We start from the raw sequence: 25081 nt of genomic DNA, 5'->3' as shown, positions 1-25081 counted from the left end.
ATATTTTATTAGATTGTATTAACTAGGTGACTTGTCTGCACTTTGATATTCTGGGCTTGTTGAGGTTTTCAGACTCCTGCAGGAAAGGTTGAGGTGTTGAACTGCTGGAACGTGGCACCAGTCACAAACCAGCACATGTGTTCCCCCGGCATTGCTGCACCCTGACTGCCTGGGTTCTGGCTTAGTCAGGGTTTTTTTCTTTTTACACTCATTACTAAGCCCATAAATCTGGTTTCTGTGGTAAGCTGGTGAATGAGGCAGTCTCTTCAAGGATGTTAAGGCAAAGGTAACCATTCCCAAGGTGCAGCGTTGGAGAAGGAGCCTTTTGCTGGCTCGGCTTTGGGTCTCTTCTCCCATCACGCACCTTGGTGTGCCCCAAGGCTCCCTCTGGGACCAGAGCTGAAGGGTTCAACAGCTCCACTCATTCAGCTGCTGATTCCCAGACCGTGTTTCTCTGCGCCTATCCTGCACGAATTAAACAGTCCCACTAGAACTGCGCCCAAGATAACTTTTCACCTGTACCAAGCCGTGCCGGTGCTCAGTTCTTCCGCCGGAGCTGCTCTGTCCCTCCGGCAAGGAGGAGAGTCGGCTCCCTGCCCGCAGCCTGGGCCAGGCTGGTGCTGCCAGGGGCCCGCTGGAGGCAGGGCAAGGGCACCCTGGTCCCCGGCAGCACGGCCACTGCACACACTGCCTCTTCCTCCCTTCTCCTCTGCCAGCTGAGGCTGAGCAGCCAAAACGTTTCATGAACTTGTAAATATGTCAGTCATTTTGGTTAAAAAAAATATAGTCGTATTTAAACTTTGATTCAGGGGTATTTCTTTCAAGCTAGACTTAAAGTCAATTATTACCTCTTTTATGAGCTTAAAATAAATGGGGTTAAACGTTTTGTTGACGTTTGGTAATTGCAAGAGAAGCAGAACTGCTTATTAACTGGTCCATGTTCTCGCTGGGGGTGGAGTAGCCGGCTGACTGGGAGTCGCTGGTTTAAATGGGTGTGCAAAGCCCTGCTCTGGGCCCTGCTGCACAGAAGGCCCCACACGGCTCTTCAAAATAGACAGTTTTACAGAAAATATTCAAATTAATAGAGCAGCCTCCATCTGCCTGGCAGAGAAACATTTCCCAAGGAGCAGGGGTTTGGAGGAGGCGGAGTCCTACCCTGGGTGCGTGATGGTCACAGGTGACCCTGGCCTAGAGTCCCCCAAAAGTCCCATTTCCAGGCCCTGCACTCAGTTTTTGGGATCCCTCTCATCCCAAGCAAGACACGCGCTAGTTTTCCTTCCCGTTACTTTGTTTTCTAGGCAGCTCTGGCTGCGTTCGCCCTCCCAGGAAGGCGGCTTTGGTGTTTTGCTGGGTGAATTTGGCTTTTGCAGGTTGAGAGGATGAGGTCCCCCGCTGCCACGGAGCACACGTGAATCCCGTGCCAGCTCTCCACGGGAAGCCTGTGGCCACAACCTCTTGGTGGGGCCATGTCTCCCTTCGGGTGCCAACCACCATTTGTTCTTATTATTTTGAAAGCACTTTCAGACGATGACCTGGCCAGCATCATGGATGATGGCTACAGCCCGGAAAAGACTGGTAAGCGGTGACCCACGTACGTTCATTTGCCTTAGCAGTCGCATCTTGGGTGATAACCACCCTATCAGCCAACCTCCTAGAAACTGCCTTGTGCAGAGGAGCTCTTGCCTTCTCGACGGGGGTGCGCATGCTGGGAAATGGGGTGTCTCAGGGGAACACATAATTTTTGGCCTCCATGGTCACACCTTGTGCCAGCTGTTGGAGCTGCTTATTTTTGATCCCGTGGAGACTCTGCAGCTCCAGCTGCCACCACAGCAGATGGGACCCACATCTCCCCTCCCACTTTGAAAGCAGACACCTGCCCCTGTGCTGTGAGAGGGCACAAGCCTTCATTTGCCTTCCACTATGTGACCACCAATGGTTGAAACAAGGAGGAAAACCAGCAACAATCGGATAAGCCTGCACATTTGCAAGGATCCACAGCATTAAATATTAAAAGCAGTTGAGTAAAGAGATGAACACCACAAGCCCAATCAACATTTAATGAATCCCTGTGCCAAGGACAAACCACATAAGAGGCATTAATACAATACTGACCTGCTTCCATAAATTCAGGATGCAAGTGGCTTGGTAAGGGCTGCAGCTTCCAGCAGGGGCGGCTTCTCCTCCCAGCCCAGTTTCTCCAGGGAAGGTGATGTTAAAATAGACTTCAAGCCAAGTGAAGATTCCCCGACGTTATGGAGCTTAGTCAGTCACCCCCCTGAGACGGCACAAGTGTGCTGGGCGACTATCTGACGACATTTGATTTATCCACACTTTACACCGAGAGCAGCGTGGGGCAGAGGTGAGGTTAACTGTTGCGCAGGCAGAGGAGTCCCCACCGCGGCGCTCCCCAGAGCTGCCCCCAAGCACGCACAGTGGGAGACACGAGCAGCTTCAGACCCCGCTGAGAAGCAATGACGAGCCGCCCTGGGCAGCCAGGGCGGAGGTGTGGGGCAGCAGAGACCCTGCACCCCACGGGGCATACACTCGCCCCTGGCCCAGGGGGGCCCCTGGGGCTGCGCTGCCGCCCCTCCCCTGCATGCCTGCGCCCTCCCAGGCTGCCCGGTACGGCAGCGGGGGAGAGCAGAGGGTGCGGGGCGGCTGAGGGGCTCGTGTCTCTTGCAGGTGCCGGGGGCAGCAATGACAACAACTACGGTGGAGGTAGGTACTGATGGGGCCGTGGGGCCGGCAGTGGGATAGTGGGATGGGATGGGTTGGGGTGAGATGGGGTGGGATGGGTGGTGCATGTGCCCCCACCAGACAGCACCCCACTCTCTTTGGGCCCCACAGGCACCGTGGCAGAGACGGGGACGATCGCCGGCATCGCCAGCGCCCTGGCCATGGCGCTCATCGGGGCTGTCTCCAGCTACATCTCCTACCAGCAGAAAAAGTTCTGCTTCAGCATCCAGCGTAAGTCTCCCCCAGCCACCTCGGGGGTGCAGAGCAAGCACCCCCCTCTTTGCTCCCTGAACCCTGCTGCTGTTTTCCAGCCTGGAGACAGGAGGGGGTATCAGACATCCAGTGACCCGGAGCTGGCAGAGCAGAGCCCTTCCTTCCCCCAGCCCCAGCTATGGGTTATTGAGGCTCCCCCGGCCCGACAAGGCATTGCACAGGCAGGAACACCCTGGCAACGAGAGCCCCAGGACCTGCTGCCGTCCTGGGGGATGCGCATAGCCCCTCGCATGCACCCGCTGACAGTCACAGCCAAGACCAAAACACAGACACCAAACAGGGTAAATATGGAAAAAAAGCCACCACACCCCAAAACAAACGAACCAAAACCCCACCCAAATCTCAGCAAGAGGTAAAGCCTCACCAGGCAGCAGCGAGGGAGGCACAGCGAACATCTGCAACAGTGGCTGTGGGGCCACGAGCAGCCACAGCTATGGGCGATAACAGCCCACCCTGCCCTCCCACAGGTGTGCAGCAATCACTGCAATTAATTGCAACTTAAGCAGCGAAGCTTCCTATTCCCAGAAAGTGCCTTTTGCATGAGCTGCCCCATAAAGTTGCTTGGCGTAAGCATTGCAGGAGGTGTTCCAGCAGCCTCGCCCCACGGCACCGGCCTGGCTGTGGTGGGCTCCTGCAACCTGTTATGGGGAGGCTGCAAACAGCTGGAAAAAGCTCTTTTTAAATTAATCAAATGAAATTTCCTCTGAGTCTCCCTTGCTCTGGGGGAAGGGTGTTCGGGGTTGGAAATTTCTGCTGGAATCCATCTATTTTCCCAGTTGTGCCTGAAACAAACAGGAGCATTTTTATAAATTAGATCAGCAGGAAAAGTCAAATGAATGTGATGGAATGAAACACCCTTGTATATTCCCCCCACTTAAATGATATTTTGGCAAGAATAAATAATTAAAAAAAGAAAGAGTAAAGGCTTTGATGAGGGGGAAGCTGAGAGACACAAAGCCCCAGAAAGGCAGCAGGAAATTAAAGTTAATTGTAAAGGAGGATTAATTTAAGCCATCAGACATGGCATGCTGGGCTAATGTCAGGCCTTAGATGCATTGCAATGCATGACAGAAATCTAAGAGCTGTCAGCTACTGCAAAAGTGGCTTTTTATTGAAAAACATAAATTGCATTTGGTGTTATCCCAGCAAAACACATGTCTTGGGGGAGGCAGCGGTGGTGCGTAATGACCACTTGCTTGAAGAACGGAGGTTAGAGGCTCGGCTTTCTTCCTTGCCCAGCTGTCCTGTGGTGGTGAGGCTGCAGCTCTGTTTCTCGGTTTTGAGCCCCTTCTGATGAGCATTTGCTGATTCTGCTAAAGGATGCGTACAACGCTGCCTAATATTCTGTATTGCACTTTGTTTTCTTACACTGCGTCTCCACTCGCTAGCTATGCCCTGGGCTAGTGCTCGCGCTCTCTGTGTCCCTCTGCCCTGAGCCTGGGCGGGACGGGGGCTGCCGGCACTGCTCGGCAGCTCCTCTCCATGGCTTGACCAGCCACAGACTGCAGTGTCTGTGCTGCAACAGGGTTTTATGGGGTTTTTTCAGCCAGTTGTAGGAACTTTTCTTCTCTCGTACACCTTGGAGGCTGCGGCTGCCCCACTGCTGCATGAGGGCTCCCACCGCGCTGCTTTGCCTCGGCCCTGGCTCTGCTCCCTGCCTCCCTCCTTCCCCGTGAGGTACAAATGAGCCCCATCAAACCTGGTGGTGAGGCACAGTGGGTTCCTGCCACACTTCGTGCTGCATTTAGGTGCATATAAAGTCTAGATGCCTAAAAATTGTGTGTTGCATGGCCGCAGTGTGGATTGCCTCAGCCTTCCTTTGCAAACCGGCACGGCCCCCTCCCCTTCCCTGGTCCCTCCCAGGCGGGCACGGCAGTTAGCGCAGCACTCCTGTCTCTGCCCTTCAAAGAGGTCCTTTGGAAGAGCTGTAGAGGACAACTGAGGACCTTGGCACACCCCAGCCAGTCTTAATCTTCTGCAGCTCAGAGCTGGACCACGGCAAGTGGTGCCACCCCCTTCCCTTGCACACCCTCTTGCTGCACCTCGCAGCCACCCGCCGGCCTGGCAGCGCCCAGCCTCGCCCCTTGGCCTGGGCTGCACTTGTTGCAAACATTGGAAACTTCTTTGCATTTAAATAAGGGACTTATTCGGGATTTGACACCCCACTGGGATGCTGCTTCATCAACACAGCCCTGCTCTAAACTGCTTCTTGCAGCTCTGCATAACTTAGCTTTTAATAAGCCCGATACCATCTATCTACGCTTACCGCAGCCCTGCTGCACAGCGGTCCTGTCCGGAAGCCGTGCCTGCTCCATGCACTTCTCCTAGCTGAGCGCCTTAGCACAGTAATTAGCCTTGCTGCCTCGCATGATAAAGATGAAGCAAGAGACTCAGAAAAAAGGGCTGCTGCTAGAAGCTGTGCCTTCTAGGCAAGCCTCTGTTGTCACTTCAAAATCCAGCAACGCTTTCTCCGCACTATTTATGGTTTACTGCTGTTTCTATACTGCTGTTAATGCAGAGGAGGTTGCAAAAAGGCACCGTAGCTTTTTCAGCAGATGGGCCCATCACCAGAGTTTTTAATGCATCAAAGCAAATGATTTTTACTTTCTACCCTCCCATCTCACTGTCTTTATTGTTACTTCTCAGAGGGACTTAACGCAGAATATGTGAAAGGAGAAAACATGGAAGCTGTCGTAAGCGAGGAACCCCAAGGTGAGAACCTTGCATTCCTTACTCTGTCTGCGTCTCGCCACAAAAAGCAGCTTTACTGAGGGACTTCAAGAAAGTCCCTCGTGCTGTACTGAGCTGCCGTGTCTCTTTGATGAAGACGCCACTTAGGTGATGCTGCAGCTTTTTGTAGAACACCCACCAGAGTGTTTTTCCCCCTTTGTTGCACACAAAAGAAAGCCACAGTAAGAGACCAAGGAGCTCGTGCTGGAAATGGTGGTAGTTAATATTTACCTTTCATGTTTTCAGCCGTCGAGAGCGTCTTACACAAGAAAAGCATGATCCTTATTTCAGTGACAGATAATCAAGGCTGCTGCAAAGGCTGTTCCAATGTCACATACAGCCAGCCAGTACTGGGCACCCATTGCTTGCGCTCTGGTCATTGTGTGCTGTGGGACTCATGAGTTTTTTTTTCTTTCTCCCTAGTTAAATATTCAGTACTGGAAACACAGTCAGCAGAACCACCAAAACAAGACAGTGCAAAGATGTAAAGCATGACCGGGGTCTGGAAAAGAATCAGTCAGCAGCAAATGGAGATCTTACATGCTTGTAATTTAACTTTTTATTTAATTTGATTCCAAAGCTATGTAATGTGTACTTTGGCTTGAACTGGCTTCTTATTGCTCTAGGCTTTAGGGTTAGAGTGGTAGTATGTGTTTTATTTTTTTGTAAAAAGAGGTATATGTTTACATCAAAGTAATATTATAGGTTTGACGTCCAGTTGTATGCAAACCAACAGAAGGTGCTTCAGTAGTGGTCAGTTTTCAATTAAGGGACAAGGTCTTTTTCAAGGAGCAGAAGAGCTTTCAGGTACGAGGAAGCGAAGTGCCTGTAAATAGCAATCCAAAGCAAACCATTCAAAGCCCTTGGTAAAGCACCTCCAGCCAACTTCTGCCATCAGCTGTGGGCACATCACTTCCAACGGCGGCGATGAAAACTGCACGTTTCCTGAGGGTAGATTGCGGTCCTTCGCGTAGCTACACCTACAACTAAAGTGCCTATGGGTAGGTCCTCAGGTGGGGCCTCAGGCTGAGGCAGGTGACTCCCTGCTCCGAAGAGTTGGGTTGTCACCGCCACACAGCGCTGGGCTTCTAACCACATAAAAAAGGACCTGATTTTCATGCCAAGTCATAAATACAGGTAATAGCAGTGTGTGCAGTGTTCACTTTTAGCACATAGCATTTGAATGCTCGGCTATGCTAGCGACCAGAATGGAGCTGAAGCTGCCAAGCGATAGTTTGTCTGTGACAGGAGATACCTACATTGTCACTGAAAAGAAAACTGTGTGTTTGGGTGCTTCCAAGGACAGATTCAGCTCTCATTCACACTAGAACAAATTACAGATTTAACCCAAAAGAAAATAAACAAAGTAGGCATCCGTTGAAACCTGTAACGTTCACTGCCACAGCAGCCATCGAGCTTGGCAAGATGTGGTCCCCCACCTTCTCCTCCAATCATTAACGCAACTATTGGGAGCACTCCCTGGCACCCGAGGGAGAAAAAGGATCTAAAGCTTTGTCCGTTATGTCACCAACTAACCTTTAAAAAAGGCAGAATCTCCTGAGAGGAGGGGTCCTGCACGGGGCTCCTGCAGCTTCCCGGGCAGCATCGGGCTGGGAGCAGTGCTCAGCAGGACACTGGGCCAGCGCCACGACAGCGCCCTGACCCCACGCAACCCCCGTCATTGTTGTGGCACTGGCGTCAAGACCTGACCTTCGCTATGTTCCAAGAATTTGTATTTATATTTCTAATCCCTCCCCAACCCTTTTTTATCACTGCTAAAATGTGGATACTACCACTTTCTGATACATTTATCCAGATTAATGATTGTTTAAAAGGCACGCTCTCAGATGAGGGGAAATTCACTTTATGTGGTGTAAGAGGTACTCACTATTTATTTATAAACACGAGATGTGTGCATTTTGTACTGTTTTGCAAATCCCGTATTTTGTGAATGTATATTAAAAAAGCACCTTTTTTAGTTTGATGTACAAATTCACGGCTTTCAGGTAGACTCGACTTAGAGGAGGCCTTGCCAGGAGGTGAATCAGCCTAGGAGCATTGCTGCCTAACAGCTCCATTTGGAAGGGAATTGCCTAGTAACATGGTTAAGTATTTTGCAATAGCTGCACAATTCTTTATGCTCCTTTTAACACTTGCATTTTTAAAGCCTTATGCTAGCTCTAGCAGAACAGCTACAGCATTTTATAATGGGAGGCAAGTTCTAGGGCGATGTGGTGCCTCACGTGTATTAAGAACATTTATGCTACACCGATACTGCTACGAACTACTGCTGCCTTGTTTTATGAATGTGTTTGGATTAGAAAACAGTATTTAATTATTGGCTGCTCGGAGAGTGGAAGCAGAGGACAGCGGGGCGGGGGGCGCTCTGTGTTTGCTTGCTGCTGGCGAAGGCTTTTCACGGCGGCAGCGTGGGCTGCGGGATTCGGACCATCACGTGCAGCAGCTCAGATGCCGACGAAGCCACGCGGCTGAGTCTGTGCATCTCCATCCCCAAACACCGTCGCCTGTTTTTCTTTCTTAGCCAAACCCATTTGTAAGCCGTAGCGTGAGAAATTGTTTAGAAAGTTATTGTAGCTGAAGTGTTGCAACACGGCATTGATGATAACTAGGGGCCGTTTTCCTCGCTTAGATCAAGTGGCCGTGGTTCCATTTCTCCTTTTGCCGACGACCACGTTTCCTGTAGATGCAGATCATTGGGTTTATTGCGTTTCTGTTGCCGTGCCCTCCCTGTTGTCTTGTGGACAGTGCAATGGCGTGTCCAGCATTGCTTGAAGAATATAGCACCTACCTCTGCTTTGGGAAACTCTTACACTAGAACATATGAGAAACATGTGTTTAATTTGAATTTACTGCAGTTTAAAAAAAAGCTGTTTCACTGAAAAAAAACCACCCATTTTTTAGATGTCAGGAGTTGCTCCTTTCCCCAAGGCGTTTTCTATGACTTTGGTGAATACTTACACCTTTGTGTAATTTCTAGGTATGTGGAAAACCATAAATGCACCGTGAAAGGGAGCACTTTTTCAAAAATTTGCAGTAACGGAACTCAAGATCTCGTTCTCTAGGATTTCAAATAGGAAAATATTGACAAATACCACAGCAAGGAAGTGAAACTTGGTTTTCTCTTCAAAACTGGACAAAAGTCAAAGTCTTAATGTGCTAAATGGCAGTAAAGGCTCAGATAGCTTTTTATTGCCGTCTGTCTCCTCCATCCGAACTGTCAGACCAGTCTCTGAGAAACAGGGCGTTTATACATCAGCTATCCTTTAGGATTTGTAGAAACCGCGAGGATTCCTGTGCATTGCCTTAGCAGTGATCCAAGTTCTGGCACAACTGACCCAGCGCTCTCTACTACCATTTGATTAGTATCTGTTCTCTTTAAATCTGGATACGGAATTTTTAAAAATCCTGCACTTTAGGTTCCGTATATGTGGTATGAACTTTCTCATCCTTTATTAAAAAAGGCCATAAAACACTGGAAAACTAGGATTTTTTTTAATGAGTCCAAAAACTATATATACAACTGCCCTGAGAGTGTACGTAGTACCTGTGCCGTGAGCTCTTATCACACCTCACTTCTTCAGCTTAACTTAAGCTATTTTTAATAAAATGATTCAGAAAAGGTTTCTCAATTACAGAGAAAACAGAGACTTAAAAGAATTTAACTAGCTGTTTTCCTGCTGTTTATTCTATCAATTACTTTGGCAATACTGTAGCAGTTTCTTGTTTTGAGATTTGGCAATACTGTAGCTGTTTCTTTGTTTTTGATTCTTCAGTTGAGAATACTCTGACATGAATTTCAGATATTTTGGCTTATAAACTCCGTCATTTTCACGCAGCCCCACTAATGAACCCTTACAAGTGCTATATTGTCATTCTTAACTACTCATTTGTTGTGACAAAAGTGGAATTAGCCCATAATACCATTTCAACTTCTGAAAAAGTAAGATGAGTCGAGAGGCTAAGGCTTTAAAAATCTGCTTCTGCAACAAAGGAGGTTCAGGGACAAATGAAGTTAGAAACAACAGTACTGTGAAATTAGAGAATCCTTTCGAGTGAAGTCCTTACTTAAAAGCATGGCGTAGTGTTTGCCGATGCAGAAGCGATTTGTACCAAATGCTGAATGTTTTGTTGTAAGAAAACAAGGTCCATTTTGCTGATGTGTATGTAAGGATCGCGGGGTAAACATCAGAATCTGGCTAACATTGGAAAACACCAAATAAAACAAGTCGACTAGTTAGACATTTTAGACTTGAGTTTTTGTGGGTTTTGTTCACGTTGAAAGTAAACTGCGAAGGGTGGGCTATATCCTTATGGTACATCCCCTCTCCTGTAACTGCACTGAAGACTTTATTTTGAAAAACAAAACAAACTGGACTCTGTGAGAAAACAATATCATTATGAACACTTTAATTTTAGGGTAAAAATGCAGTATTTGCCCACCCGCGCACCCTCCGCAAGTCACTCGGCAGCTAGGCCCCAGGCAGCGCCCGCGCCCCTGGCTGCCCTCGGCCCGGCTGGGTTTGGGCCTTTTCGCTGCCCTAGGTTTCCTGCACTTCTCTTCAGATTTTCACATCCAGTAGGTGACTCTCCCGTGCGTGCAGACTAAGCTTTTGACCTTTGTATAATGTGTAATGATGGTGCATAGCCTCACAGTCAAAAAAGGTGGTTTATACTTCAGACTAGCTAATTCTGACTCATACATCTTGTAGAAATAAAGTTCTTTCTTCCCAACTGCACGAGACCCAGCAGTGAAAAGATTAATGTGGCACCCGCGTAGTTCAGCAGATGTGAACTCTCAGCAAATGGACATTCCTTTTTGCTTTTTAACATAAATATTTCACGTGGGGAACACTCTAAATTGCCCATTTTACTCTGCTGTGGGACTCAGTGACTGGGCATTGTTGATCCCTTATTTCCAGCTTTTAGAGAACCAGCCATTGCTGGTGTCACTGCACACAGTATATGAATTAATACACCTTTTCTGGAAAATAAGAGAAAAATCAAACACTTCTTGTTTAAAGCTTTGACTCCTTGGGAGGAAGGCTGCCTCTGTGCGGAACAAAACCAGGCAGATAGGAGTGTGTACCAGCTCTAAAAGCCTTCTTCCATTTTAATGAAACAACAAAAAAATTACTTTTATTTACAAGGAAGGAAAAAGTATAATTCAGCTCTGAAACAGGACTAAAATGGCAAAGTGCCTGATGCTGATGATTGACTTAACTTCCTTTAAAATCAAAAAATATTTGAGTTGGTTACCAAGGCTTCAGCCCATTCTGGGACAGCAGGAAAATCCTACAGGTCAAATTTAACTGCTTGCTGTCTTTGCACATTGTCTTTATACTTAGCAGAGTCAAAACCAAAAACCAAAGCAAAAGCAGATCCAGCATTTGAATCAGAAGTTAATAGTTCTGTCCAAGGTGCATCAGACAGGGAACAGGCTTCTGCTCAACCAGCTCAATGCAGTCTTATTAAAAAATAATGATAGAATTAGTTGTTACATCAATAGGAAAAAATCTGATTATCAGGAGTCAGACTGAGCACAAAGACAGCCACCTCTTCAATATGAAACTATGCTTTAGCTAGCACATATGAGCTATATAATACCTTTGGAAATTTCCATGCTAAGTCCATAGAAAACCATCCCTTGTGCTCACAAAGATTACGGCGGGACCCCTCCCCCAGCGCTCCCCCTTCAGATCAAAGACGACGCACTGAGCTATGTTGAAACTTGTGGATAAACAGCCAGTCAGTTGAAGTAACTGGTATTCTTCTATGTAAAAATGAATTCTCAGAGTTTAGCTCTAGGAATCTAAGCTTTAAAAATCTCAGAATGCCCAAGCTAATCCAGTCGTCACTTTTACAATAATTATAGAGAAAATGTTGTGATTATTAGGAGCAATAAAGAGGAAAACTTCAAAAGATTTTCTTTAGCGCTGCATTTTAGAGATAATGTGCTTTGCTTTAATATACAGTTAAAATGTCAAGGAAATCCAAAGTATGGAAGAGTTTAATTCAGTACCAGCTCAACATATTTTGGCAATGTAGAATTCACTGCTTGCGTAACTGTTCAGCAGAACCATTTTTACAGGAAAACATCTTTCATCTATTTATAAAAAGCCTGACGTTGATTACGAGATGCAACATCGCAAGCCTTCCTAAACTTTGTTCTTGTAGGTGAGTACCTACTATAAAAAGCATTCACTAGAATAAAAAGGACATGCTGAAATACCCTGCACTGCACAGCGGACTTGTAAGGCTGGCTACAGCACATTAGCCTTTCCAGCTGAAGTTGCAAAAGCGCCCAGCAGCTCACCTTACTCATTAACTATACGCGACGTGTGAATGCAGAGAACCAGGAAAGCGCCACCGCGTATTAAGAACAAATGTGCGGTAATAAACGAATACTCACAGACAGTAAAAACCACAATCCGCACATAGAATCAACTGGCTCTTAAGAACGGGGATTAATTCCCACCAGCAGAACTTGGAGCAACACAAGCACGAGTCAAAAAGCAGAGCTGCAGTATTTAAGTGCCCTATGGAGAAGAACCAGATTCTCATGAAACCCAGCGAGGAAAACAATCCAGGAAAGACTTTCAGCATGCGCCATTTTTCTGGGCCTTCCAAGAAGGCCACTGATCAATTTTTTGAAAGGTTGGGTGTTATAGTGATCAGATCTCTTTGAAATGAATTGGGGCGGGTTGGGGGGGGGGGGGATACGAAAGAAAGTTGGGAATGCATATTTTATATGAAAACACCATTATATTATTCACTTTGCAGACAAAAATGCTAGCAGCAATTTAAAAAACAAAAAGCCAAGAGGCTTTATTTCAAGAAAACCAATTACGATCACATTATTTAAAAACTTTGTCCAACAAAGTCATTACAAGTTAAGGTCTTCAAAAGAGTTTGGACAGGCAGGATCCATTTTCTGAGCTTGCAGCTTAAAACCACGGGAGTGTGCATATGCTCAACATCACATACACATGTGTATAAATGGACACAGCTTTGCGTTTTGTGTGTACACTTTAAAACAAAACACGCTTAACAAAATGTGGAGCTATACAGACTATACAATTTACACAGCTGGGCGTCATTCCCACCCCAAATATTACCATTTGCTAGAAAACAAACTTTCACTTTTTACAAGACTTTGACGTAAGTTTACCTCCTGCTCAGGAGGCTGAAACTGAACAATCAGCTAAACAGTCAAAAGACTTTATTTCAACTTGTACAAAAGGCATTAAAAAACCTAAAATACATGCTTTACCAAATATATTACATCATACAAGTCAGTGTGGTATACTTGATAAATCCAGCTTAACTTCATCCACTTTTAATGGCATATTTAGTCGAAATGTAAAACTGACTACACTGGAAAACATTTATTTTAAAATCAATTTCCAAGTGCATTAATTACCTAAAAAATATAAATTGCTTTAGCCAAAAAAAAAATAGATATATATTACTAGGTGAAATAAGGAGCTCCCATTCAGAAAGACGTTGTGTGTTCTGTGTAAGCATCACATGGCATTTAATCCAATTCTCTCAACCAGGCATGGTACCCTAGGCAGCGTGAGAGGCATTCTTCTGTCTGCTTGGCAGATGGATTCCCTTTTAGGATGGTTAAATTGTTAGTTGCTCAAAACAAAGTTTAATTTCACAATGGGTGATTTAGCTAGAGATGTCAAAACACATGTGGGAGCTGCCAGCAAGAAAATACATCCCATCTATTGAAGCTCTTTTTGGCCTCATCATGATAATATCAGACACAGAGTAAGGCATGTAGATCATAGCAATTACAAGTCACTCACAATCCTTTTGTGATGGGAAAAGAATTTCACCCTCCTCTCTGAATTACCTGACACAAATTTTTTCACATGGCTTTTGTTACACATCACACAGAGGTGTGCACCGGTGTGGCTGAATGGGAAGGAGATGAACCTCTATCAGAGGAGGAAGAAATGGATCGTGTAGCAGCTTCCCGCTGCAGATCTTCAACCTTCTTCTGAAGCTCTGTCCGGATGGCGAGGAGCTCTTTAAGATTTTGATGGATTGGAACCTGCCGAGCGAAGAAAGAAAAGGCTTACTTTGACTCTCACAGGGCGTTATCTTCTCAAGCAATGCTTCCGCTGTTTCTTTCAGTAACACAATGAATCCAACACCTATGAATTTCAGTGTATCAGTATTTAGGGAAAGCGTTTAGTCATTCAAAATGAAACATTTCAGCAAACTGCCGCTTTCTAACACCACAGCTGGCAGGAAACCTATTCAAAAGCCTGTTTGCAAATGGTCTTGATGGGTACCAAACATGTTCCAATAAAGATATCCCTGCCCCTTATCAATACCACTTTCAGCTGAACTTAAAATGCCTTTCCCAGGAGCTACTTCCCCTGCCTGTTGGGACAGAACTTACTCTGTAAAGAGAGCAGAGTTCACAAAGCTGGCTCCATACGGAGCATCTTGTTACTCTTCTAGCCAGGCATCTTTCCAAGAGTCTGATCCCTTCCAGCTTGTCAGTGAGAGAAGTGCAGCAGCCAAGTGAATTGTGCTATGGTGGACCTCCTGGAGTCACGCCCTGATAAACCTCTCATAGAAGTGGATCCGGTTTCTGCCTCTGCTTCTGACAGTGCCCAAAAACCACCAGATATGCACCACTCTGCATCAGACTTCTAGGCATTTTTCACGCTCTCCCGGAACACTCAACCAAATCATGGCCAAAGGATGATGCAAGCCACGCTGGTTTTTGCGGCTGGATGTGTTATCTCAGACAGCACAAAGAGACCTCCCTCTCTTCCAAATGCCACAGAAAGGCCAAAAAAGTTTGACTGTAAATTGCTTTTAATTTATCTATCCTATATAAACTTTAATTGTTTACAGCTTTTGGAAAGAGCAAGATGGGAAAATAATTTAATTGGGCTGACGAGACAATCATGGTGAAATCCAGCAATGAGAAACCTACGGATTGCTAGACATTTTAAGTAATTTATACCCTGGGATTCTGGAACGCCAAGCTCCTGCGAATGGCATTCACCCACAATCACTTCCTACTGCTTAAAAGTGATTACAGGGCTGGGATGCGCACCTGAGCATGAAATTCTCACACGGTGCTCTGTGAAGGAGGTATCAAAAACTAGAAAGGGTTTCTTCTTGCCATCACCACACAGCTCAGTCAGAATTTATGTTTTTGTGAATTCAGGCTTTTTAAAGAAAGTTCATCAAAAACCCACGCCTTTGATTTTGACATTTTCAAAATCTAACATTCATGTTTCTGAAACAGGAAAATACAATTTCATTTCTAACTTAAAAGAATAAAATAGCATCAAACCGTCTGGTTGGGTCAACCTCTTTTTGGCCATATGCATTTTTCTTGTTTGTGGCTGAGCCCATGAACAGAAACTTTAGCGTATTCACAAAGTGCTGTTCCCAGTACCCTGGGAATCATCAATTCATCCAGCATGCCATCTACAGCAATTTAAAAAGCATAACTTTTTGAGTCTTCAGCAGAACAATTGCTGAAGCTCCCCATGACCCTGCAGTCCTGCCTTTGCTATGCGATGAACTCCTCCTCTTCTCGCAGTCTTCTGCATCCGCCGTACAAACTCTTTAGCAAGAGAGGCTGCAAGTCTACAGACAACAGCCTCCTCCACTGATCAAACAAAAAGCACACCCTCCAGAAAGCCAACCTCATTTTTCTGAGGAGGTCTACAGAAAACGTATACACCTAAAAACATGGCAAAACTGAGTCCTGGTGATGAAGTTTCTCCAAGATGCTGTAATACACACTATGGCAAATTCAAATTTCACTGAAGACCAAGACTTTCTGGAATTAGCATTCCCCTTCCCTATTTTTTTTCCCCTTTTCCTCAAGTAAAAGATCCCTTTCTCATATACTCCCACTTCAGATTTCTTCTTTATGAAGACATTTTCCTTAACCACTTAGGTCTGTAGCAGAGTGATTTACCATTGGTATCATTAGTCACGCAAGCCCTGGGTCACGGGACATTTGCACACCTGATTTCTGCACAGCTTAATCATGATTCAGCATAACAGGCCCATTTCTCTTAGACCCCTTTCACATGGGCGCTGGCTGGTGTGTTCCACTGCACAATGCTCACTCATAAAAAGCAGTTCCATACAACTGGCTTTTGGGGAACCCACTACAAATCCTTTCAGGATACACTACACAAAAGCCACTGCAGAACTTGGCACACTGAGTTAAATGCCTCAAGGAGGAAAAGCGTGGCTGCACATATCGATCCTTCCTCTGCATTCCCCCAGAACCTAATTCAACAAGACACATGCTCAAACTTTGACACAAGTGCTGCTCTCCCCATGTGTCCATCTCAAAGAACAGGACTGTCTTTAAATAAATTAGCTAAATAACAATAATGACATTTTAAAAGTCTACGTGTATTCAAGTCACACAAAAAACTCTTCAACATTAAGGTTGCAAAAATATGCCCTCAAAAGATTAGGAGGTGTCAGAATGAAGATTACTTCTCCAAAATCAAATCAGCCTTCCTGTACCTCTGTATAAAATAATTGGTTAAATAAACGTTAAAATACTAGCTTCCCCCTTGTATTCCTCCTGTATTCAGTGCAGTTTGATGCTACTCAATTAGTGAGCAGCTACTCAATATTGAGTTTTCTTTGCAGTGTCTGACCCCATCCTTTATTTATTCCTCTGAGCTTAAAATTCTTAGGTTTCCTTTCCTGTACTTTCATGTCATGTCAAGAAAAAAATGTACTTCTGCAGCATGCTAACGACATACGGGAGTACTAACACTCCATTTTGCAGACAAGGATCTGAAGCAAGCACCTCCTAATTTTGCATAGCTTGGATCTCAATTTGGTTTAACAGAGAATTTAGGAATCTGCAGTTCAGTGTGTGGGTATCAAGCAGGACACCCAGTAAATACGGAGCGCACACACGGTGACCACTCTGCTCCAGGTATCTCCCTCACAACAGAGGAATCCTGTGGCAAAGGCAGGGAGAAACCTTATTTCTCCAGAGCAACATCCTGCTCCCTCACCCACGGGACAGTTTTTCTTTGTCTGCAGCCGCGTCCCCTCCAGCCTACTTTCTCAGATGGTATTCCGTGGGTTGAACAAAAAGCAAAGACATCCAACACTTGGACCATTATTCACTCCTACTGCCCGTTCCCAGTTCGTCACAACTCTCATAGACTCTGTATCAAATCCATCCCTCTGTCCTTTTACTCTCATTTATTCTCAGTCCTTGAGAATTCACTGAGATTGTACCAGCCTCAGACCTCCAAACTGGATGAATTTCTTCCAGGATATGGCATATGACCAGGCACATTTCTGAAACGTAATCTCTCTTGCTAAAATCTCGTGTTTGCCCTAGACATGGCTTATTTGCAGAAAAACAGCCCCTCACCCCAAAAGAAGTCTACAATACCAATATTTTCATATGGGAAAACAGTTCTTCTTAGTCACATTCTCGTAAGCAACTGAGCTTTCTTGGATGAAGTTTTACAAAACAATTCAGTCAGGCACACATACTTGGTGACCTAACCCAAATCATTAAGGGGCAGCAAAGGTATAAGCAAGGCAGAGTAGGGTCTTGTAAATGGGGGGGGGAAGGGTCATCTTTAAAATATTGGCCATCTTTTAATAAGTGCACATTAGCTGTGAACACTGCAAGACAGTTCTACATAAGTATCATCATGCCATTTCACATGGTAGTGTAAGCACAAATGGTTTTCTAATGTCAAGTCTTTCCCAGGAAAAGACTCTCGTTGCTTGCCATTTAACACAGCATGATGTAGATGCACATTCATGTAAAACAATAAAATTCAAACAATAGATTTCGTACACTTCCGGTACATACTTTAATTTCGCAAAATAACATGTCAAATTCAGTCTAGAGAAATCTTTAGCACATTCAGAGTATTTTCAAGCAGCTGACAATAACTGATTTATTAGTGTTAAAAGTCCATGTTAGAGTTACATACTCAGGGGATAAGAAAAAGGTGGCACAGGCAGCTGAGAGATAATATTTTAGAAGTTCTTATAAAACAGACCTCAGCCTGGCATGAGGAGCCATGTTTCCCCCGAGATGTCTTCAATTCTGCTACTGTAACTTCCCTTTTGTGAAAAAAGCAGCAAATTCAAATGTGAAAGAATGAAAAGATAGTCAGTGGTGATAGAGGGAAAAGGGGGGGAAATGCCTAAAACAAAGCCTCAACCTGAAGTCACGTGTATTTTTCTTTTAATGAAACCATTAAGAGAACCAAACAAAACTGGGATCATGCAGCTTTCTGGGAGCTTCCTTCCATCTTCACAGGAGGAAGAAGAGTAAGAGGATGAAGCATCTTCAAATGAATTCTGTCACAAAACTCATTAAATAATAATAATAAAAAAGAAGTTTAATTCATTTCCACACTTCCTAAAGACTCATTCCCAGGCAGACCTGTTGCTGCCAGCATTTCCTCATACCATCGTGTGCAAATTCTTCCAGATAACTCTATTTCTGTCCCTTCACACCATTATATTTCAGTGTGCGATTCCTCTCTCAAACAAAGCCTTCTTCAGAAGGAAATGGGTCCAACAACCTTCACAATAACACCTGTAACGGCTTACTGTGAACGAGGTTCTCCTTTACTTTGCCACTGTTTAGAATGAAAGGAAGTGGAAGAGTGACAGATTCTGTAAGGAACAAGAAGTTTGGAGAAGATTGTTTATTAAAAGATCTTGTTACCACCTTAACCCTAGAAGTGAATACTTGCACGGCACAAGTAGTGTCTCCATGGCAAGCTTTTATTACTGTCTTGTTAAGAAATCATAGAATTGATCTGACTGAGATGAATTTGTTGGGAGTTTGAAGGCAGATATACTGTTTTCTACTCTCTCATCCCACCTCTCAAACTAGGAGTGGAAGCTCAAAAAGATGACTCTGGGCTCACCACCCAGTCGCATTCAAGTTATTTTTTGCTGCTCTACTCCACTGTATCAATACTGGATCTTCAGAAGAGCGTGCATCCTTTCCTTTGTAACACCTGCTTCCCAGCGTGTTGCCGCAGTAATGCTGCTAGGCAACGCCCAGCCACTACAGCCAGGTCCCCATCATTTCTGTCCATGCTCCAGGCAAAAGCAAAGACCTATTTCTGCTGCACAAGCGGAGCCTACACAGATGAAATGTAATGCAGCAGTGCATCTGCAGTTTTGTTGGGCTGGAAAATTGGCTGGGCCATTGCTCATTAGATCTTCAGGATCTTTGTCACATGTTTAATTATTACCTCAATGTGCTGAAATACAATTAATTTCATTTCTGTTATTTAACAAAATATTCCAGTAAAAAATAAAGTAGAAACATAAAGTTGACCGTACCACATTTTAACAGAATTTGGTGGGTTAACCTCATAAAAAAATTCTGTCATTTGACTATTTATATGAAATAAAATTAGATTTCTCAGATCACATGAAATTTACTAAAAACAGATTAGAAGTTGATCAATCCAAATCAAAACTGGCATTTATATCTAATAGATCTAGCAGTACAATCCAAGCAGGGACACGAGTAAGGAGTTTGCCAGCAGCACTAAGTAGTGGGGATACTTGGGAAGCCTGACCTTGCTCCAGGCATTAACCAAAAAGCTGGCTCTGTAAAAGCTGGAGAAGAATTCACCTGCAACCTCCTGAGATGATTTTTCAGTCTTTTTTCTTTTAATTGCTGCCATAATATTGACTCAGAAACTAAGAAGAATATGACTGAGACTGCATGTTGCTCTCCTCTCTAACTCATAATCAACTTTTTCCAGCCACTTACCCAAACCCTGCATCCCTAGTCCTTTTACCCATCCTGAGCAATACCCTCAGCACTAAATATAAGCTTTAAAGACTCATCCCAGTTGCCCATGATTCTAGCATCTTTCTATTTGGTTTTAAGCTCTCACCAGGTTTTGTAGTCCTTTCCCATTCAAATCCCTATTTTTATTCCATTACCCCTCTCTTATTGAGTTATCTTAAGGGACTAATTCTTTGTAAATAAATAAAAAAATATCAACTTCTCTGGAAGATTTTATTTAGACAAATTCTTAGGTTTCTCTAGCCTTTTAACAATTCACATTTTTGCCCATTTCAACATTCTTTTAAGTTTCCAGTCCAACTTTTCTGCATCAAGCCATGATTAAACTTAGGACCTGATCCCCCTCCTCATACAATCTATTCACCCATATCTCCCCTCTACTCTTGCACTTCTTCCCTGCTATGTGCCGATTCTCCCTTCCCCTCCTTATCTGTGATATTGCCAGTTGCCCTGCCTTTCCAGAGTTTCTTCTCTCTGGTACAAACAGCCTCTTTCCCCTGTAAGACTTAATACGATTCTCCCACTGCTAGTGATACTTCAATATTTGAAATCCCACACCCAACCAGTAAAAACCAGCAAAATGCTGCAAAATCAAGTGAGCCAAGTACCATTCTTCACTCAGAAAGAACCAATTGTAGGTTCCTGCAAATCCACCAGTTAAAATGGGTGGGGTTTTATTTTCCTGATTTGCTAGCTTTGCTGCCTGTTTCATTCAAAAGCAGATACTTTTCCTACACTTTAAAGGTAAGGTAGCTGGTGCCTATAATGAGCTGAAAAATACTTAGAACACTGCTAAAGAAACGTTCTTCATTGCTTAAAATACCATTGATATGAAACCATTTTTTAAACTGAATTATCCACGTGTATACTGAAAGCAGGACCTGGTGTACTGTAACTCTCAGAACACACGACTTTACAGTTATAATAAATTATTAATGCTGGGTGAGGACTTGAAGAAATATAAAGGTGGATTTTTTTTAATTATTCCCACACAGAAACTACAATTATGCTATGCAATATATATACTACAACATATAAAAAACACCTTGATGTAAGACAGCTTAATTTCCTAAAAAATTCAAACCTTCCTCTTCACAGAATTATTACAGTTCACTTTCAGTATTGATTTTCAGGTTTTCATTCCCAAGTAATCCTTCAGGATCCTGGAGTGCTTTTGGATAGCAAAATTTGTCAACACAAGGATAGGTTTAAAAGAAATTATAATAGCTACTCAACTTATAGTACCACCAAGTCTTAATTGGATGGATATCTACTGTGTATTACTGTACTAGCTCAAGGACAGTCATTCACATGAAAATTGTTCAACAGTGAATGCATTTTGTCTTGTTCAGTGAGTATACTTTATCTATTTTAGCAACAGGGAAGAAAGGCTGCAGAGGAAAATGGTTATTTTAAATTCATTGCTCGACTTAAGACTGTTGGTTTTTCAAAAAGCCACTCTGTGCATTGGAAAGACAACAATATCTTTCACTTGAGCTTTTTGTTCCTCTTCATGAAGAGCTGGAATGCTGACAGGCTTGCCTTTAAAAACTAGTTAACAGTATACTTATAGAAAAAGGCAATCTCAAATGATGAAAACTGCAGTTTTCAATAATAATCAATATTTCCACACTTATTGTGGAGGTATGCTCCTGGGAAACCAAGCAAAACCCCCTAGCCTCTGGAAAAGCAATGACTGGCAAACAGAAATTATGAATCCTACCATGTGGGAAGTGGAACAGAGATTTTTGCAAACAACTGCATAGATTTCCAGAATCGGGAAACTCTACAGATTATGAGCTAATGCCATTGCTTGTTAAAACCTACAGCCTGTTTAGATTTAGACATCTGATAGATTAGAGCAATGCTTTGTTAGAAAGTCCCCAAAATGAAGATTATTTGTACAGTGATAGTTTCTCCCTTTCTGTGCATGTTCTGATGCTGTGCTTAATACAGGATACCAAGCTTTTTTTTTCTTAAATAACTGCAGACCCTTTCAGCACACAGGATAAGCAGTTAGTCTTTATTTTATTCCATATCAATTGAATGCTGAGAGCTTTATCTGCAGATGTAAGTTACCTGCAGTAAATCAGACCCTGGAAATCTATCTTGACTTAGAGAAACTATCATGTACTGCAGGAAACTTGCCTTGTCTCACAAGAAACCCTGCAGTAAACACAGGGATGAAATCTCCTTAGCTAGGGCAACACTCCAACTAAATAACCCACATGAAGATTCCTTCTCCTGACATCTCCTGCCTCATTCTTTCATGGAAAATGATGCGCTCCAGGCCATGGATCACAGAGCAGCAATGCCAAGCATCTCCAGAGCTGTATGATGGCTTCATCCTGCCACAAAATTGTGTTATATCATATTCATGAACATTAAAAATATTATAACCGATGTCAACATGCTCAGAGAGAAAAATACTGGGCAACTTGACTGAAGGCAGGTGTAAATAATTTGAACACCCCACGTGCCAGGCAGTAAGTCCTATACTGTTATGTGCAGGATAAAGCATCTCATGTTTTCCAGTTTATTCTCAAAAATTTTTCCAGTGACGCTTATCACCTTATTTGTTCTTTTAAATATGCAGTATTTTGTGTTTAGTGACACTGAAGTTCAGCTGACATCTAATCACTCAACTCTTCAACACATCAAAACCTTCTACAATTCTATACTCAGCACAAAAAAAAGCAGCTTTGTAACCTATTTATATGCGTTCCAGATCATTTCTGTGTATATTGAACGAACAGTTATTTATTGCTACCTTTTCCTTCCCTTTTTTTAAGCCAGCTGCTAACCTATGAACAGACTTGCCCTGGCTTTTCATGGAAGCTCCAAAGACTGCCTTTAGCAGATGATACCATTCCAGCAGCTGAACTGAATTTCTAGGTTATAGATGGTGCTAGCCTTATATTGTGGGTGAAGGTCTGCATGCACAAAGAAAAGAATGAATTTTAAAACTTACAGATATTCCTATGATACTCTTTCTAGCACAGTGGCCACATTTCTGGAACAGAGCTTGAAGAAAAATGAGCAGGGATAGAAAAATTTAAAAAAAAAACAATTAAAACAAGTTTAAGCCCTGTACTCCAAGGATTAAAAAGCCATTTCCCAGAAGGCATAAAAACAACTAAACATATCCTAATGGACTATGTAAATTTTGTGACTAAAATACACTTGTTTCCTTGCTTCTCACATAGCAGGCACAGCTTGAATTAAAAGGACCAGACTTTTACTCATGCTCTGCATATATGAACAATAAGAGTATATTAGTTCAAAAACACTGCCCCTGCAGAAGTCATATTCAGGAAAATAATTTGTTACATTCTCCCCACCTTCCAGAGTTGCCCAAGCAGATAGCTAACTGGCACCTGGCAGCCAGAACTCCTCAAACCAGTGTAAAGAAGAGGTCTGAATGACTACGTAGGAAAGAGAAATATGTGATACCAACTCAAAAATTCAAAAAGCATCAGTCTTATCCATTCCAGACTAGCAGGGTCATCTGTAAGTCCAGTAGCAGGTACTCACAGAGCACACACCTCTGTATGAGAGTATGAAAGAACTTATCTTCCCCACGTCACATACAAATACACATTTCTCCAACCCAAGGAAAGGGCAAATCTGAAAAACGCCCTCAGTCAATGAACTCAAATAAGACAGGACTAAAACCTATCTAATTTTCTTGGGGCAAGAAGTCAATAATGAATTAACACCTCCAGACTGAAACCAAGGAACATTTTCTTTCACTTAAGAATTAGAATGACCTTGTTGAAGCATAGTTTAGCAAAAAGGGAATCTAGAAGAGATGTCCACATTTAACCTAGAGTTTTCCACATCCTTCACTTCTCATACACTTGACCTTTGGACCCTATGGAAGGAGACCATGTGTCACCTAATTGCACAGCACCTATTGCATTACAGCTGTAATCCTAAAATGAGGCTCTTGATGCAAATAAACACCACCAAATCCACCAATTCAGCCTTCCACAGAACTCAGATAGAACTGAAGACACATCATTATAAGCAATTTTTTCTTTACAGAACATAAGAATAACTCTGAACTCTGTATGTCCTAGCACAATGACGAATATGATCAGACCTTACTGTACTGTTAGAGGGCTGATGAGTCACAGATATTTGAAGACAGAGTACAATAAAGCAAAAATAAATGCTTATATCTATTTAGCATTCCGTAATTTTCAAATTAAAAAAATTGAAGGTAATACATGCTCATTTCCAACAGAAAAGTCAACGAAGCACAATGATTAACTTCTCTCAGTCCATTTTAAAAATCGAGCCTCACTCACTAATAAAACTGAAATTGGAAAAACTAAAATATTGCCCCAAACCAAAAACTGCCCTTTTGCTCTTGAGAGTTTCCTCTCCCATAATATAAAGATGGTTGATAATGGGTATCAAACATCCATTCTGATTTCTTCATCTTCCCTTAAACTCATGTAATTAGGCATGTCTTCCTCTTTGGTGAGCTCCTAGAAAACAATAAACATTTTCCAGATTCCTATAGAAGTTTTTGCCGCTGATAAAACAGTACGTGAGGTTGCCTTGAATTGCTATTCATCAGAGCGCTCTTCATTAAGTATTTAAATTTCTCTTATTCCAGTTGAAAAACAAAAGAATCACATTTAAAGTTATTCAACAAAAACCTTTTCTCAGTAGGTAGAGATGCCCATTCTTTTAATAAATCCACTGATTGTTTAAGAAAGCTTTTTACTGAAGATAAGTGAAGACCTGCTGGGCGTTGCAATGATGATTGTCTTTTCTGCTGTTACTGAATGGGTCTGAACGTTAGTGAATCAGCGAACAGGGTGTGAAACTAGTCAATGCAAATACAGAAGGAAGCAAACTCCGTATACTGTGATTACAAAGACTTATTTACTTGTTTGCATGAGTTTGTGCTTTCATAATTAGATTGGAGAACAAAATTCTGCAACAAAAAACTGTAATTTCTGCAGCAAATTTATCCAAGTAGAAGTGAAACACTTTGGAATATTTGTCACAAACACCACATCAATTCAGGGCAGAGACAAGAGGAAAGGAATGATGTATCTTCCCAAGACAAAGCTAATGTGGTAGATCCAAAAAGTCAAAACAGCTGTATTAGTTCTTCAAGAAAAGAAGGTGGTCGTAAAGTTAAGGCAGTTACCAGGATCATCAAATTTTGTTACCCTGAACCCGCTGATTTGAGGGACCAGTTCCCAAAGACCAGTGAAGATCACTGAACCACACACGCTAGAGCTCCCGAGTGCTCTCCAACAGAAGTGGGCAGAGCGCTCTCCAACAGGGAGGCGGTGAGCAGAGCTTGCCACTAAGTATACAATGGTTCTGATATTTTCTCATTCTGTTACGTCCTCCCCACCCTCACCTCGTTTGGACCGGGACTAGCTTTCGTGTGTGTTTACAAAGGCCGCTCGCTTTCAATATCTTATAGATGTCATTAAATACAGTTACAAAGTGACACTG

General features: G+C 43.4%; 2 protein-coding genes across 4 annotated transcripts in view; one reads left to right on the top strand and one right to left on the bottom strand.

The window, feature by feature from the left end:
• Positions 1-10006, top strand: part of CD99L2 (CD99 molecule like 2) — a 33993-nt gene extending 23987 nt beyond the window's left edge. Inside the window, exons 7-11 of the mRNA XM_064463198.1 lie at positions 1516-1575; positions 2683-2718; positions 2848-2967; positions 5656-5721; positions 6163-10006. Coding sequence (XP_064319268.1) covers positions 1516-1575; positions 2683-2718; positions 2848-2967; positions 5656-5721; positions 6163-6227 — 347 coding nt within the window. The 3' untranslated portion in view covers positions 6228-10006. The remainder of the gene's footprint in view (positions 1-1515; positions 1576-2682; positions 2719-2847; positions 2968-5655; positions 5722-6162) is intronic.
• Positions 10007-12559: 2553 nt separating this feature from the next.
• Positions 12560-25081, bottom strand: part of MTMR1 (myotubularin related protein 1) — a 39325-nt gene continuing 26803 nt past the window's right edge. For all 3 annotated transcript variants that reach the window (XM_064463191.1, XM_064463192.1, XM_009503991.2), the window contains one exon: positions 12560-13822. In XM_064463191.1, coding sequence (XP_064319261.1) covers positions 13658-13822 — 165 coding nt within the window. In that variant the 3' untranslated portion in view covers positions 12560-13657. The remainder of the gene's footprint in view (positions 13823-25081) is intronic.

Source organism: Phalacrocorax carbo, chromosome 11 (assembly GCF_963921805.1).
Source record: "Phalacrocorax carbo chromosome 11, bPhaCar2.1, whole genome shotgun sequence".
Taxonomy (NCBI): Eukaryota; Metazoa; Chordata; class Aves; order Suliformes; family Phalacrocoracidae; genus Phalacrocorax; species Phalacrocorax carbo.
The sequence above is the reverse complement of the archived record's forward strand: the minus strand, read 5'-3'. Positions and strand labels throughout refer to the sequence as shown.